This window comes from Ipomoea nil, unplaced genomic scaffold, assembly GCF_001879475.1.
Source record: "Ipomoea nil cultivar Tokyo-kokei standard unplaced genomic scaffold, Asagao_1.1 scaffold1259, whole genome shotgun sequence".
NCBI lineage: Eukaryota > Viridiplantae > Streptophyta > Magnoliopsida > Solanales > Convolvulaceae > Ipomoea > Ipomoea nil.
Window position 1 is genome coordinate 3181562 of NW_017617687.1, and position 18755 is coordinate 3200316.

Here is an 18755-nt window from a genome sequence, read left to right on the forward strand (position 1 = left end):
AAGTTGTGCACAAGCCCATAAAATCTGCTAATTAATTATTACACCCTAATTAAGACACTACCAAAAAGACAACAACACCCCCACATGCAAATAAATCACACGCACAAGGCATTATATTCAGCCAAATCTAATCCATCCAAAAATCCAAATAAACGCACCAGATCAAGCCTCACCACCTCGCCTGACAAAGGTAACCTCACCGGATCCAAAATCTATATATATATATATATATATATATATATATATATATATATATATATATATATATATATATATATAATTAAAGTATATAGCATACAAAATTGTCTAATAGAGTATATGTTATGTGTGTTTCATACCTTAATGAGTGTTCTTCTGTTGGGTCAAGGAAAACATAGTCTGATACCAATTTCTCTTTTGCACCTACATTATTTAGTTTTTCAACATTTGTTGTCCAGTATGGCGATCTCAAGCGCAAGGGCAAGTTTCTGATTTTTCTTGTCTTGTAAACCATAACCTCCTCATCGTGATCATCATCATCAGGCTCAGCAATCAAACTGCATTGTAGTTAGTACCATTTATGTATTAGTACATAGAGTTTCAGTTTATACTATACAGTATCACTTGATAAACAATACAGTTTCAGTTATCTATAACTACAATTTCGGTTATCTATACCTACAGTTTCAGTTCACAAATTACAACAAATATTACATTCATACTGATCAGTTTCATTTTGCATAGACTATAGTGTCATTTCATGAACTTTACAGTTTCATTTATTAAAGATTACATTTTAAATTGAAAATGTGTTGAAGCAATGTAGTTGTAATATGTTGGAGCATAATCAAATAGATTTTTTTCTGTTTCAGTTTGTGGGGTCTGCAAATCTTGTTCATCAGACACAGTCCTTTCACTGTCTTCTTGAATATCACGTGCAATGTTTTAGATTTCAGCAGCAGTTTGTGCTTGCTTATCAGTCACTTCTCCAGGGTTATTCTAAGGGTGTGATGTATGAATAGGGCTCAACCCAAAATCAAAACTTGGTGTTTGAATCAGGTTTGGTGTTTGTGATCTAGCAGGAGGTTTACTTGGGTAGTCTTTTGTTATTTGATAGAATGTTTGTTCAAGTGCATTGACTGCCTCAATGAAGCTTGGATGATTGTAGAGTTCATCATCATACAGTATCTCGTTCTGGTTGAGAAGAAGAGACTGCAGTAATCATGTCAACAATGTTTCCAAAAGTTAGCTTAATTATTTCACCTCTTGTCCCGGGGTTTCCTATTGCAGCCATCACCCCAGCAAATTCAACCACCGTGTCAGCCATTCGATTCAGCACAGAAGTAATCTTGTTGAGTGATTCATTTGATTGATTGCCCTCACTCATCTCAGGTATGCTTGTTTCTTTGCTGGTATGTTATTCCATTGGAAATCTGTCCATTATCTTTCCTCGTCCAAATCTCCCTGACAATAACTCTGCTTTGATTCTTATCTTAACTGCTTCTTCAGTCCAAGACACTATTGCAGGGTACATCCTTTGAATCTTCTCACCTTTGAATTCTGTTCTGTCTAGGTATGTTAACTGTTTTTTAAACAATAATAGCAATAATTATTAATGTTTTAAAATTAATTGTAGTATTTGTGTATATTGATGAGAAAAGTATTTTAAACACATATTAAGATATTACCATCAAGAACAGCGAAGGACCAGTGAAATATGTTTCTTTGTTTTTCTTCCAATACTCAATTGCAGTTAGCAAATATGTGAATTTGTAATGACACCAATTCATGTCTTTCAGCTTTGAAACATCAAGCATGGAGTACAAAATCTTGTATGTTGCCTTTGTAATTTGGTTCCCTTTGATCAAGCTTGATACCAGTAGCACAATGAAATCCCTTTTAAACATGTCTCCACTATCTTCTCTTTCAACAATAGCCAATGTCATTGTATTTGTCACCGGAGAATCTTTAGTTATCCCCCACCGTGCTCTCCAATCTGCCAACAATTTTTTATATTCTGCAGGTTCATTATCAGAGGCAGCCTCAATTACAGGGATTTCCCCCTTTGGAAGGTTCATTGTGCTGTGTACGTCATCAACCGACAGCTCCATATCATTGTTTTCTAACATCAGTGAGAATTCATAGATGTCAAACCTTTCAACAAGATATCTAGTTAGCCTGCTATCCCAGTCAAATACTGTCATCTTCAACATCTCACCAAAACCAATTTCCTGAACTGCTTTTTGTTGATCTGGTGTTAGTGATGTAAGTAGGGATCGGAAATACCTTGGTGACATTCTGGTTGGTAGATAGCACATCTCATCAGTCTCACTATCTGTAGTAGATTTTTTTTTTTTTTGTTTTTTTGGGCAATTTCTTATCAGCTTTTGGATTTCCTGTTGCTTTGCGCTTCAGTAATATTTTTGTCTGTTTTTCTACTTCCTGTGCAGTGTGTTTTGGTCTAGTTGGAATTGTTGGTTCATGCTCAGGTGGTGTTGGTTTTGTTGCAGATTTTGTGGCCTCTTTACGCTTCTTTGATTTCTGTGCACTGGGTTCTGCACCAGACGGTAGTGTTGGTTGATGTTCACTTGGTGGTGGTTCAGGTGTAGTTTGTGGGGTGTTTTTACTTTTCTTTGTTGACTTCTTTTTTGAAGTAGGTGCAGGTTGAGTTGATTTCTGTGCAGTGGGTTCTTGTTCACACGGCATTTTTGGTTGATGTTCGATTTGTGGTGGTTCAGGTGCAGATTGTGTGGTGGATTTACCTTTGTCTGTTGATTTTTTTGCAGCAGGTGCAGGTTGAGGTTGCTGCATGGGTTCTGCTGCCTATGAGTCCAAGACAGCCTTCGTTTTCTGCTTTTTTTGGTGCCTTTCTTCATATTTAGGTATGGTCTGCAACAATATTTAGAAGTATTAATGATGAGTATAATTAGTTTCATTACATGGAGTTTGATGTTTCATTAGAATAAGAATTTAAATTCATACATGTTACTCAGTTTCACTTTACATGCATTGCAGTTTCATTTCATAGACACTACAGTATCGGTTTCATTACATTACAGTGTCAATGCACATTTTATAAAACATAAGTGACACAGAAATAAGCACTTTCAGTTCATATAGTTTCATCTGGTATATATGAGACCACATACTCTATCATTACACATATATACCCAGTTTCATTATATACATGTAGTTTCATCCTATAAACATTACAGTATCATTTCAATCACACTTCAGTTTCATTTAAAATTTTGTAATACAACACTTATTCAGTTTCATTTAATATAAACGACAGTTTCACTTCAGGAAAACTACAGTTTCATTTGTTAAGAAATAAAGTTTGAGTTGGAAAATCAGTTTCATATGGGACCACATTATATACACAAACATCTGGGACCACATAATATGAAAAGAGAAACATGTGATTTTTATTTAGTTTTTATAATAATATTATATGTTTTTTGACAGCATGTTATATCTCACTGCATGTTTGCGATGCAAAACATGAATGCTTGCTTTGAGATGTCTGAAAACCCCTAAAATGTACTGTAGAACACAAGTTTTTCAGGTAATAGACCATCGAAAAATCTCTGGAAAAACCTAACATGAACTGTAGAAAACAAGTTTTTTCAGCTAAATAGAAGATCACATTATATATAACTATATTATCACATTTTTGTTGAAGTAACTAAAGTGAAATGTGCAGTAAACGAAGATGAAGAATAGCAATGGAGATGAGAGGTAAACCGCGGCTGTTGAAATTCTAGCTTGGAGAAAGCGCCGATGGTAAAGTTGCTTTTACTTGTTTAAAAAGATAATGTAGACAAGACAAGGCCTTTCCGTTTTTAATTTAAAAAAAAAAAAAAAAAAAAAAAAAAAAAAAAAAAAAAAAAAAAAAAAAAAAAACGCGTCTCAATATGATCGACAGCGTTAAAGGGCGTCGTTTCGTATAATTAATGAAACGACGCTGCATAAGGGCAATCGTTATGCGTTGGACCCGTGTCCAGCATGCTTGCTGGACACGGGTAACAGTGCCGTTAGGCACTGTTATATTTTTTTCTTTTTTTTTTTAAATTTCAGACCGCTTTGTTATAGGAGTATATATTCATAATTTTATTAGTATATTATTAATAACTGTACATTCATAACTCCATAACTGTACGTTCATAACTCTATAACTGTACATTCATAACTCCATAACTGTACATTCATAACTCTATAATTGTACATTCATAATTTTCGAAGCTCTATGTTCACAATTTTAGAGCTCTATGTTCATAATTTTATCACTATATGTTCATAATGTTAGAGCTCTTTGTTCATAATTCGATCAATAACTGTACATTCATAATTCCATAACTGTAGATTCATAATCTCATAACTGTAGATTCATAACTCCATAATTGTAGATTCATAACTCCATAACTGTACATTCATAATCTTCGAAGCTCTATATTCACAATTTTAAAGCTCCATGGTCATAATTTTATCACTACATATGTTCATAATTGTAAGTTCATAATGTTAGAGCTCTGTGTTCATAATTTCATAAGTGCATAACTGTACATTCATAACGGCATAACTGACATTCATAATCCAAAAAAAATAATAATAATAACGCCGTTAACGACAAAACGCGCGCGATTTTTTTTTTAACTAAATGACGCGTTTTTTTTTTTTTGAAAAACGACGTCGTTTTAGGCCCGTGTCCACAATTCACTATGGACACGGGTCCAGGGCATAATTTGCCGCATAAGGGCTGCGGTGCATGATATAACAACTGAAGGATAGTTTATCCGACCAGAAATTCCAATCATCTGATTTGTAAATTTGAGCCCAAAATGAAAGCAGAAGCCCACTAGTAGATTCTGCCAGTCTTTCCAAACGACATCGTTTGAATATCCATTCGCATCAAATTCACCCGTAGTCCGGAAGAAGAGGCTTCTAGATCGAGTCTGAGACAAGAGAGAGAAAGAGAAATTGACTCAAAGAAGAACCCTAGAAAATGGCGATGTCGTCGTTCTCGCGGTGGCTCGTAGATCCAAAGAGGAACCCTCTCGCCGCTATCCATAAGAAAACCCTCGATTCTCGCCTCCGCAAATACGGTATGTATGAATTTGTATGCACACAAACATATGCGAGTGTCTAGTTGTACCTCATCTGCCTATATTCGCGGATATATGAACAGATATATTCTGGTTTCAATATTTTATAAATAATCGATAAATTTGTGGTGCTGAAGGTCTGAGATACGATGACTTGTACGATCCGTATTACGATCTGGACATCAAGGAAGCTCTGAATCGGCTGCCTAGGGAGATTGTCGATGCCCGGAACCAGCGTCTCAAGCGCGCCATGGACCTCTCAATGAAGCATTTGTACCTCCCAGAGGACCTTCAGGTAATGGTACCATTATTTTTCACAATAGGTTTTCAGCTGATTCTCTTGCTATGGTTAAAAAAAAAAAAAGGAACTTGAAAATGGGTTTTGTATGTTTGTGTGCATATATAGATACAGACACCCTGTTTGCAGTAGGTATCAGCTAGTATAATATTTCAGCCCGTGGAATGGCATATTTAATTGGACTGGCTTTAGACATGCAATTCTATAAATATCTTTCTGTGGTGTTATTTATTTGAACAAAGTATATATTGATTCATATTGGAACCCCAACCTTCATAATGTATAGCCAGGGTACAACCTTAGAGCTCCATAACGTATGCTTGAAAAGAACTCAGGCCAGTGTAGTTAACTTGGTCAAAATACGGCAGTTAACTATTGAATTCTTCAATTCTTTTTTTTTTTTTTTTAAGTAATCCTTCTCTTTGTTCCATTTATTTAACTTCTATACATGATGCTTGTTTTTGAATGTGTGGTAGAAGAGACTTTATGATTTGCATTGATGTTCTGGTTTTCTTTTTTTGCAGGCAATGCAGACGCCATTTAGAAACTATCTTCAGGATATGTTGGCCATTGTAAGTCATTTTAGATTTGTGTTTCCTTTATGCACACAACAGACACACACATTTTGGGGTACATATGGGGGAGATGGGATTCAAACATTGGTCTACTACCTTTAAGGGGTGAAGCTTATTCCAAGCTACACAAGGACCCCCAGATTTGTGTTTCCTTTAATATTTATTTCTTTTCTTTTTTTTTTGGTTCTTCATTTTTGCTAGTGGTAGATCAGCTTACATTAATCTTGTGATCTTGGGTGAATCAATAAAATGAATTTTTATTCTTTAATAATTGTTTTTTTTTATAAATTTACTTGCTGTATATTTATTTCTTTTGCATGTATTCTTTTGCTTGCTATTGACTTGAATGTTTCAATCATTACTCCCTGTTGGCTTTGCATCTCTTATACCTTAAAATTGCTTATAATAGATCTTTGTGTTAGTGATTGCATTTTATGTAACAACTCGCATTGCAATTTTTACCTTGACTTGGCGTAGAAGAATTGCATATTAGTCCCTCCATTCTCAGTTTGCACTTAGTCATTATTCACTTCCAATTGGGGTTTCGGTTGTGTGTCCTAAAGAAAAGTGCACTGAATGAAAGCAAGCTTGCTCTCCAGTTTAATGGAATTTTCTATAGTTTACACCTCAACGTCCAAATCCATTTGCTGTTATAATCTTTCATGTTGATAGGATTGTCTGACATCTCAAGCTTCTGATAGTTTGATGTAAATTGTTGTTCAATCTTGTTGGTCTACATGCTAGTAATATCTACTAGGATACCAATAGCCGAATCCCAACTGCTTGCATAATTTAGGTGTAGGTACAAAAATTTTTATGACTGTAGGTAGCAGAATACATATGCTTTTTAAGACACTACAGCCTGGAAGAATATGGTTCCACCTCAGATGTCTTGAATGATGCATATTGATTTTTAACATTTTTGCCTTGTTGAATTCTCATTTACTGACAATTTTTTTCTTTTATTATTATTTCTTCCTCTTTAGGTGAAGAAAGAGAGAGCAGAACGTGAGGCTTTGGGGGCCCTACCTCTCTATCAGCGCACAATTCCTTAATGCAATTTTCCTTGTTGTCTTGCTGCCAATGAAGGCAAGCGTATATTCTATGTATGGGTATGGAAGAATAAGCACAAGCACGGTATCTATACAAGATCTCCATTTCAAGAATGTATTATGTCAGAAATTTGTTACTGATGCCAAACATCTATTAGCTCGGTCATCTTTGATGGTTTCTCTACCGTACTTTAAAATGTTCAATACAGACTACAGAGGCATTGGATTTTCCTTTATTGCTAGTTTTCCTTGATCCCGTCAGTTATTGAGCTTGATTCTTTTTTGACAATGATGACATGAAATAAAAACTTACGCATTCTGTGTTCACTGTTGTGTTACTGTTGTTAAGATTGATTACTGCTCTATTATTTTAGTTCAAAATTTGTTTTTGTTACAAGGTATTAAGTAGCTCAATGAGAAATGAATGCGTTTTTTGTCCCTCAATCTTACCTATTTTAGTTGTTTTAGTCTATAACTTTTTGTTGTTGCTCTTTAATTTATAAATGATACACCTTAATTCTTCAAAGTTGTAGTTTTAACTCTTGAATGAACAAAAATATTAAACTCCTATTAATTATTTTTAGTATATAGGTATTCTAAAAGTTTATTATCTTTATTTTTCATAACCTTTTCAGTGTTCATATTTTACTATAGGTCATCTCTTTTTTCTCTACATGAATTTGTTAAAATCAAATTTTAATACTCATTACACTAAGGTCGTCTCTAATGCTTAAAAAATTGGAAGAAAGAATGGGATAAAGGGGAGAAGAAGGATGGGAGAGGAACTCCAAGGAGATGCTTGGAGAAGATTGGCTTTCTTCAGAATTGTTCTCTAAAGAAAGCTTGACATAAGTGCGTGGCGTGTGGTGGCCATGCGCCACATCCACTCAGAGGACGTGTTCTCTCCGGAGTCTAGTCAGACACATGTACGTGGCGTATAGTGGCTATGCGCCACGTCCACACAAAGTCTGACACATGTGTGTGGCGTGTGGTGGCCACGCGCCATATCCACACACCGGAGGTGGGGGACAATTTTTCCCCATCATCTGTTATATATATACTAGTATTTTACGCGCATTGCGCGATTGGATAATGCCCAATGTTTTTTTTTTTTAAATAAATAGTTTAAAGTATATCAAGGCAAGATTATATTGGATTGTTCATGCATAGATAATTGAATGTTAAATTTACGTATTTAAATAGGCAATTCTAAGTTTACAAATGCAAGCTAATATAGTCAAGATTGATTATAATTGTCAATAAAATAATTGTATAGGTATACTTGAAATTAAATAGGGGACATAAGGGGGAGCAAATAAAAATTAGGACATAAAATATTAAATATATACTAATATTGTAGAGCTAACTGCTGATTGCCAAACAAGGACATTGCGAGATATTTTTCCACTTCAATTTGTTGTGTGATTTGGATACTCTTTTTGTCAATAAATCCCTCAAATAGTTCATATGATTGGCTTAATTTTTTTTTTTTAACAATTATTATTATTATTATTATTATTATTATTATTATTATTATTATTATTATATGTATACCCTTAGGTCATTTTACATGTTAATCTAAACAGCTAATTTTTTCAAATATATTTTTACCAACCGTTGATATAATTCGCTGGTCAAATTCGCTAATATAATTCGCTAACGTTAACCGCTAACTGCTGATTGTCAAACAAGGATATTGCGAGGTAGTTTTCATTTCAATTTGTTGTGTGATTTGAATATTCTCTTTGTCAACAAATCACTCAAGTAGTTAATATGATTGACTTTATTAATTATATATTTTTTTTATTTTTTCATGGTATTAATAAAATACTTGGTAAATAAATATATAGGATTATTTTGTATTATAACTTTGATATTTAATTAAAAAATAGTGCACAAAAAAGATAATAGACAATGTAGTGAATATAATCAATTGATGAATTTGAATGTATAGAATTTTTTACATTGGAGAAATATAAAGACAATATAACTAATAAAATTATTTCTCTTAATTAATTTATTGATAATGAATAAAAAAAATTTTAATAAAGACATTGTAGGGACAATGTAGCGAATATAATCAATTGATGAATTTGAATGTAAAGAATTTTTATATTGGAGAAAAATAAATACAATATAACTAATGAAATTATTTCTCTTATTTAATTTATTTATAATAATAACTTTTTTTAAAATAAAGACATTGTAGACACATAATTCTATTCTAAATTAAAGAAATGCATATGTATTATTTTTTGTTGTACCTACTAAATTATTATTTAATTTAATAAGAGTAAAATAGAGTACTAATTATGCCAAAATTGATTGGGATAGGGTTCGAACCTAAGACCTTTCTTATTGAAATCAATGAGTAAGTTAACGGTGAACTAACAGAAATTAACGGAAAAAATAATATTTAACGGAAAAGTTAACGGATAATCATATTCATTAAGGATAAATTAGGAAATCTTAAGGAAAAATTAAAATCTTATCAATCTGAGCCATTCATTTGATTAAAAAATTTGACCGCCATTTTTTCTACCCATTATAGGCCTAACTCTCTTGGGCTCTTATTAGTATATATATATATATATATATATATATATATATATATATATATATATATATATATATATATATATATATATATATATATATATATATATATATATATATATTAAAAAGCATCCATTGGGTTGTTTCATACTTTAACGGTCAACTTTTTTTATTCTATTTTTTAAATTTTATTTTTTTATTTTTTATTTATAAAATTATTAGTATATTTAGTATTTAAAATTTTGTACTCATTTTCAAATGTTTTTTGTTACAAAGGAAGAGGGACACCCATATATACTATCTACACCTTCACCAAGACTCAAACCTAAGACATCTCACATAAGGGACCAATCGGATACCAGTGGACTACAAGCCACTTAGTCTCATTTTCGAATGTTAATTTATTTTGTAGACGATTACGAATGTATTTTACTTTTTCATTTTTATTTTAAAATTATTAGTATATTTAGTACTTAAAATTAATCTGAGCCTTGGAGCCATGAATTTCAAAAGCCCGTTAGTTTCAATTGTTTTGTTGGTTGAATTTGAATTCCCTGAACAGTCTTATTCTTTTGTGCAGTCCAAAGCGTCAATTTTCCACCACCAAAATCGATCTTGTGACCTTTTTTAATGGGAGTCATAGAAGTGTCCTATGAACACAAGGTGCTTAAAATTGGCCCTCGAAGAGTCTAATTACACACACATAATCATATATCTTTTTGAAGGTAAATGATCAAATATATTAAAGAAGGCTAGAGCCTAAAAAGCTTGAATGTTCCTCATACAGTCAAACCATACAGAAGTAGTTGGATCATTCAAAATGAGCTCTCATTAAAATTGCGTGAACTGTACGTCTTGAATGTTCCCATTCCTGTCTGATCGAGCATATACACATATATACATCAAATTCTGTGCAACAAGCTAAGCAGTTTTGCTCTAACAAAAGAGTAATTAATCAAAGATTATTACTCTACAAAAAGCAGGCCGGCCAAAGTAGGGGAAACTCCCATCCCATGGAATCCATCCGGCCGGATCTATTAAGCTATCCGACTTCATGAATAATGTCTGTGTCCTCCCTCTATAGCTTGATCTATTTGGCGGTAGGTTACCGTTACACCAGAGCGGGGTGGTTTATGGAGGCATCCAAGTTCATCGTCCACCCTATGAAGAGCAGCGTCGCGGGATGTCATTTTGGGAGATAAAATAGGATAGGATCCATTTTAATTTCTTGCTATTTTGTCTCTATGACACTATTTATATATATAAGTAATACTTTAAAATTATCACAATTTAACATTCAACAGAAAAATTGTTAATTTGCAAGCAATTGAAAAGTGAAAAATAATGACAATATAATTGACTAATAAATATGCTATGTTCTTATAATTTATGGACGAAAACTATTATTTTCCTTTTTCTGGATGATCACTAATAATGAAACTATCAAAGAGAAAACATGCAAGTTTGTGTTTTTGCATAATGTATACACTATTATAGTATTATTTGTCTTAGCTTGTGGATAAAATAAAAATAGAAAAGAGAAAAAAAAAAAAAAAAAAGTTGTGGAAGAAGGTGTCATGGTAGGAGCAGACAACATTGGCAGTGGATGATTATAATATAAGATGGTCCCTACCAGAATAAATAGCAGAGGAAGCACAACATCTATCACTGTAGTCTCATGCTATACATTCGATGCATAATACAACGTTAAATATATCTTGAAAGCTTGGCAAAGTAAGTAGAACATAATTTTTATACTTACGAGTTTAATTATCAATAGAATCTTTCTAATATGATTGATCTTTCTTTATAATTTTTACTCAATACATACCTTCAATGCACTTTCCCTTCAATTCAATCTGATGCATGATGAACACCACCGTCGAAGACAACAGGGTAGTGGCGTTGTTCCTCGTCGAAAACGGCGAGAACCCGCCGCCGATTAGCGTGTCTCGGCTGCCCACCACGAACATGGTCTCACATATCGTCACATAACCAATGACATCGCTGATATGATGGTTCACGTCATAGAACTTCTTATGCTTATAATATCATGAATTATTGATTTAATGATGGAGTGATTACGTTACTTAACATAAAATTGGCCATGTTTGGTAAAATGACGGTTAGCTGATTGTGTTAATGTAAGATATATTAAATAATAATATATCTATATAAGATATATATATAATTGAGAAGAGAGAGAAATTGAATAGATTGTAATTCACTTGATGATTAATGCCTGGTAACATAATCTTACTCCAAATATTGCTTACTAAACCATTGAGCTAAGCTTGTGCAGGTCTTGGTAACATAATCTATTTATAGTGAAGGATAAACTAATAAAACTAAAAAATAGGGAAAATAATGCTCCATGCACTGCAACTATGATCCGCTTCACTTTCTCCGCATGTATTGCCACATTTCCAACTAAACTACTGCAATTGCATGCATGTTACACGTACTTAATTTGATAATGCCATTAATCCCATTTATTGCCACCCACACTTGGTTTAATAATTATAATAATATTATTATTATAACAGTTAATTAGAGGGTATAAATAGTTGATAACATTAGCTGATTGTAGAAAAGTGCTTGGTAAATTAGCGGTTAGCTGATAGCTGTTTGGTATAATTTTTTTTTTAAAAAAAAATTAATTGAAAAAGTTGTTTGGGGTAGCTTTTTGAATTTTAACCTTTTGAAGTTGCAAAAAGTTAATTAACCAAACATTTATATTAATATTTTAACTAAATCAAATAATTAATAGTGATCAAATAAGTCAATATTGACCTATAGGCCAATTTTTTACCATTTCAATTTAGATGTCTCACATGCATATTAGATTATGAATTGTATTTAATTACTATGTTTACCAATATTTGTTCTGGAAGAAAATAAAATGTCATAGTTATCGATCGGTCAGTTTTGATGAAATGAAAATTTTGATTTGATTGATGTTCCAAACATGGCCTAGCTAGCTAGCACACAGCCAATACACTGACAGACAAACATTCTATTCCATTCCATGTAACTGGTTATAGACCAGGAGTATTAGGGCACACCGGTCTCTGGTATCCATGAGTTACCATCGATTAGGTTTTTCACCGTGAACAGAGTGGCCTCCGGGCCGGTAATCCCATAATACCCAGCCTATTTTACTCCGCCCTAAACGCCAACCCTTGAAGTTTGAGGCTCCAACTGTGTTTTCGAAGGTGATTCCCCGATAAATCCATCTCCAATCACAGCTGAAACATATTAAAATTGCATTAATTTTTCTTTTTCATAAAAATCATTTATTACCCAAAAGAATTTCTTTAAGCCTAACTAAAGTGTTACTAAAAATAATTTATTTACAGCTTACCAACTGTGGCAGATTCAGAGGTGGGAGTAGTTATGCTGTGCATCCGTATGCACCATGCATGGTGCATACGGATGCAAAAACCACGTTGTTTTATTAAAAACGCGCGTCTCTCCTAAAAAAAATTCAGGTTTGATTTCTAGCAACATCATTATGTTGTTCATTCATTCTGTATGCTTATTTATATTTATTATCCATTTCTGTTTTTTTTTTTTTACTTTATCTTGGTGTAGCAAAGGATGCCACTACCACCTATCCCAACTCATGCAGTCATCTTCTCAAGCTGATATAGTCGTAGCAAAAGATGGATCAGGGAATTACAACACCATAATGGAAGCGGTGAGGGCAGTCCGAAGTGGGAACAACCACACGAAATTTGTAATTTACCTTAAAGAAAGTATTTAAAAAGAATATGTGTGGATTGGTGTGAGAAACGTCATGCTAGTAGGAGACGGGATTCAAAGAATAATAGTCCGGCAACAAAAGTGTTTTGTATTTTGAGAATGGAGAGAGCTTTGAATTGGTGGTGTTGTTTGTGTATGTAGGCTCCGTTTTGGCTCTTTATATAGAGCCATGGCTAGTTGTGGGGGTGGGTCGATCATTCTGATGGTGTGTGGGTTGCAAGCTGGTTGTTAATTGTGTCATTCAATCTGCAAGGAATTCATGCATCCCAACTCCGGCTACCACCTGGAGAGTACGTTCTGGAGGCAAGTTGCATGCCGTGGAACTCTCTTGGTACAAAAAATATTGTTATGTTTGGTAAATGATTGTTAGCTAATAGTTGTTAGCTGATAGCTTATTTGGTTAATTAGTATATAACTAGTTGATAACATTAGGTAATTGTAGTAAAGTGTTTGAATTGATAAATTAGCTGTTAGCTAATAGCTGTTTGGTATAATTTATTTTCTCAAAAAGTTAATTAAAAAAGTTGCTTTGAACAACTTTTTTGAATTTTAACATTTTGAAGTTACAAAAACTAATTAATCAAACACTATTTTTTTAACCAGTCAAACAATTAATAGTGTTCAAATAAGTCAAAATTGAATGATAAGATAACTATTTTACCAAATAGGGCCATTATTTACTTACATTAGCTAGAATTTGTTTGTCAAATGGTGGTTAGTTGATTGGGTTAATTAGAGTGTATAACTAGTTGTTAATATTTGTTGATCGTAGAAAGGTGTTTTAATTAGCTGTTAGCTGATAGTTGATAACATTTGTTGAACTCAACTATATATATATATATATATATATATATATATATATATATATATATATATATATATATATATATATACTAATAAGAGCCCAAGAGAGTTAAGCCTATAATGGATAGAAAAAATGGCAGTCACAGATTTTAATCAAATGAATGGCTCAGATTGATCAGATTTTAATTTTTCTTTGAGATTTCCTAATTTATCCTTAATGAATATGATTATCCGTTAACTTTTCCGTTAAATACTATCTTTTCCGTTAATTTCTGTTAGTTCACTGTTAGCTTATCCATTGATTTCAATAAGAAAGGTCTTAGGTTCGAACCACATCCCAATCAAAGTTGACATAATTAGTACTCTATTTTTCTCTTATTAAATTAATTTAAATAATAATTTAATAGCTACAACAAAAAATAATACATATGCATTTCTTTAATTTAGAATTATGTATCTACAATGCCTTTATTCAAAAAAAAAATATTCATTATCAATAAATTAAATAAGAGAAATAATTTCATTAGTTATATTGTCTTTTAATTTTCTCTAATATAAAAACTTTATATTTAAATTTATCAATTGATTATATTCGCTACATTGTCCCTACAATGTCTTTATTAAAAAAAAAATTATTCATTATCAATAAATTAATTAAGAGAAATAATTTCATTAGTTATATTGTCTTTATTTTTCTCCAATGTAAAAATTCTTTATATTCTAATTCATCAATTGATTATATTCACTACATTGTGTATTATTTTTTTTGTGCACTATTTTTTTAATTAAATATCAAAGTTATAATACAAGTTATAATACAAAATAATTATATATATATATATATATATATATATATATATATATATATATATATATATATATTTATTTATTTATTTATTTATTTATTTATTACCAAGTATTTTATTAATACCATGAAAATATTTTAAAAATTTAAATTAATAAAACCAGTTATATTAACTACTTGAGGGATTTGTTGACAAAGAGAGAATTCAAATCACACAAACAAATTGAAGTGAGAAACTACCTCGCAATGTTCTTGTTTGACAATCAGCAGTTAGCGGTTAGCGTTAGCGGATTATATTAGCGAATTTGACCAGCGAATTATATCAACGGTTGGTAAAAAGATATTTGAAAAAATTAGATGTTTAAATTTTTATTTGCTCTCCCTTATGTCCCGTATTTCGTTTCAACCATATCCATACGATTATTTTATTGACAATTATAATCAATCTTGACTATATTATCTGGCATTTGTAAACTTAGAATTTCCAATTTAAATATACAAATTCAACATTCAATTATCTATGCATGAACAATTCTAATATAATCTTGCATTGATATACTTTAAAATACTTATTTAAGAAAAATATTGGGCATTATCTCAATCGCACAATGCGCGTAAAAAACTAGTATATATATATAAGAGGAACTAAGATGCAAATGCATGCATGGTGCAGTACGTAGTGAGTATAACTGTGGCTCTCCTATGTATGGACAGATATTACAGTGTAATAGAGTCAGTAGTATTTAAAAAATAAAAGATATAATTTGTTTTAGAATGATTAATTGTATTGAATCCTGTTGGTACAAAAAATATTATTTAATTTGCGTAGAATGTTGAATAATGTTTCCTTTTCGTATTTGTGCTGATTGATTAATCACATGGATCGGATGATCTACATTTGAAGATATTAGTGACTTAATAGTACAGTTTACAGAATTACAGTGTAATATGCAGAGTGATTGTTTTCAAAGTCTTTTTTCCTCACTGAATAGGTTTGTTATCATAAAGGTTGATTTTTATTTTTATTTTAAATTGATGGAACATCAATTAAAATGGATTTGACGGGAAACATTGAATTTTAAAATTTCGTATCAGATAAACTCTTCTAAGTATGGATCCACAGAAATATGTGAAAATGAGTAAAGTTGGGGTATAAAATAGGACTCCATTAAGTATTTTCCAGTTCATTTAGCACATATACATCAATCACTTTTTTATGCTATGGTCAACTTGATAGATACCAATCATCTCATCAATGGTGGAGCCCTAATTCAAATGCAGTGATGTTAATATACTAAATGTCTAAATTTAATATTACTTTCAATGATATACAAATATAAATATAAATATAAATTGCATTTATAAATAAATATATTCATTTTACAATTGCTCACAACGTGTTTTCGTACTTTTTGAAAGTGTTGTATATTTTTTTCTTTATCAACACTTTCAAACACATCCATTCCAATAAAAACAACCAAACAATCATTCATCGAATTATATCTCATTCAGTTGCGCAATCTATTCTTCACTATCTTCATTACTGAAAAAAACTATTCTTTCAACACTTGCAGTCGCCATTAATAATATTAAAGCTAATTTCACAATATAAAAGCTAATGAAAAATTGAGTCGAATTTAAATTAAGATGGAGGGTTTATGGAATTTAAATTAGAATTAAGGGTACTTTTCAGAGTAAAAATGAAACTCGAATATGAAATAATCTTATAGTACGTCCTTGATATAGAATACTGGATGAGAAAAAATAATAATTTTGTGTATTGTTATGGCTATACACTTGAGTTTTGCTCTTCTAAGAATAACCATTTTCCGGCGACGGTAAAGAATGTGAAAGTCTCGGCGACTGGCGCCTTGGAGTGCTTGTATTACTGAATGTCCATTAGCAGTGGAATAGTAGATATGGGGAGGAATGCATAAAGTGCTATGGTAGTCATGTTGTGTGTGCATCTAGGGGCTTGACCATCGGACATTGTATAAACTGATCTTATTTGGTTTCTTTTGTAATGCAAATTTGTAGCGAAGAACCAGAAATACAAGAAATCCAAGAAGCAACCTGTTGAGATTACGGACAGCCATAACACTGATGATGACTTCGTTGATCCTCCGGTTCAAGAAACAAGTACACAGGATAACCAAGACTGTTTGTTTTTATGCAGTTACGTTTTGTAAAGTGTGCATTTGTGGGTGTATTGTATGTTAGTGAAAGTGTGCATCAGGGAATATTATTCCAGTGCAATTTTGAATGTTTATAATGTGCATAGTAGAGGTTTGTGGAAAATATTGCCAGGGCAGAATTCTCCTTTGGTAGTGTGTGCACTTTGATTTTAATGCACTGCCCAATCACGAAACTTGGACATCTGTTGGAATGAAATAAAACTTCAATCACAATTTTCATACATATTATACACTTGGTGTAATTCTTTTTTTAAAAAAAAAATTCAAAACGCATTTTAAAAACCCATGAATTAAAAGAACATGCTTGGAAGAAAAAAAAAAAAAAAGATTGCAAGTAGATTAAAATATGAATGGTAATACAGCAACACACATAAAACGATATCAACAATGCACAAATCAAGTTCTTACCTGGGAAGTGGTTCTCATATGATTGGTAATACAGTAATGGTAAAAATCAAGTAAAAAAGATTGCAAGTAGATCTTATGGATGCACAAAACCAATCTGAAGAAGTCAGCCTTGTTTTGAATCTTTAGCTTTCTGCCTTTCTGGATATTGGACACTGATGAAGCTATTTCATTATTGTCTTCTTATTCCTATCCCAGAATAACTGATATTCGTTTAGATCTTGCTTCTCCACCCTCGATGTCCTTAGTTTTTTTTTTTTTTTTTTTAAAGACTGATAACCACTTAGATCTTTTTGTTGCTAGTGTGTTTCCTGTTTGAATCTCCATCGTCATTTTGTTTGTACACTGTTTGTGAGCATGTCAAGTTCTTGCTAGCACAATGGTACACCTAAACTAAATATTTTCTTACTTTTTGTTTTCATATGTTGCCTTCTGTTTTGAGTGTTTTAAGTTCACTTAATGGTTTCATAGGTTGCCTATAGAGATTAGAGATTAGAGAATGTCTGTGTAAAACAGTTCAGATTTTTTTGAGATTTTGAATCGCTCATGCAAAAATGATGTGAGTTATTGCTTGAAGTTGTGAAAGATTTGCACAATAAGGAATAGGCTGTGACGTGGTACATAAACCAATCTTTCTGGTACGTTTTGAAAGAGCTTCTTGAATTAGACGTCTTTCTGGTAAGTTTTGAAAGAGCTTATTGAATTAGATGGAGGGAGAAGCCCGCCGGCAACGTGTAATCTTTTTAAAAATTTTATTTTAAAATAAATAATCTTTTTTTTTTGAAAGCTACTGGCTCTATTACATTGTAGTATCTGTTCATATACTTTCTCAACTTACTGAAACACAAAGAACCAATAACGCCTCCACTGAGGCTTGAACTCATAATCTTCCAAATGGAAGTCCAACCCAGGTACCATTAGACCACATAGTCCTGGTACCTACAAAATAATCTAATTGCACAATTTTTTTTATTTTTTCTTTTTATTTTTTTGAAAGGAATAATTGCACAAAATTTAAAAAGTTAGTGGTTAAATTGCATTAAAATGAGGAGTTAAGGTGTTTAATTAAAATTTTTGTTAATTTAAGGATTTAATTGCTCTTTAGCTTATAGTTGAAGGGCCTATTTGACCCTTATCCCTTTTTTTTTTTGTTCAAAGGGTTCTAAGGAAAACATGGGTTATATGAGTCAAAAAAAAAAAAATAAAAATTTCTTTT

The 18755-nt window shown here is 31.9% G+C and overlaps 1 protein-coding gene across 1 annotated transcript; it reads left to right on the forward strand.

Annotated features, from left to right (window-relative positions):
* Positions 1–4888: 4888 nt before the first annotated feature.
* Positions 4889–7336, forward strand: LOC109184398 (cytochrome b-c1 complex subunit 7). Its single transcript, XM_019334399.1, has 4 exons — positions 4889–5084; positions 5222–5379; positions 5907–5954; positions 6944–7336. Exons 1-4 carry the CDS (start codon positions 4985–4987, stop codon positions 7010–7012), a joined length of 375 nt encoding a protein of 124 aa, XP_019189944.1. The 5' UTR covers positions 4889–4984; the 3' UTR covers positions 7013–7336.
* The last annotated feature ends 11419 nt before the right edge of the window (positions 7337–18755 follow it).

Bases quoted from the DNA above. Each gene is read 5' to 3' on its own strand.
- LOC109184398 (XM_019334399.1), top strand. From the start codon at position 4,985: ATGGCGATGTCGTCGTTCTCGCGGTGGCTCGTAGATCCAAAGAGGAAC. The intron at 5,085-5,221 runs GTATGTATGAAT...GTGGTGCTGAAG, and splicing joins TTCTCGCCTCCGCAAATACG to GTCTGAGATACGATGACTTG. The intron at 5,955-6,943 runs GTAAGTCATTTT...CTTCCTCTTTAG, and splicing joins TTCAGGATATGTTGGCCATT to GTGAAGAAAGAGAGAGCAGA.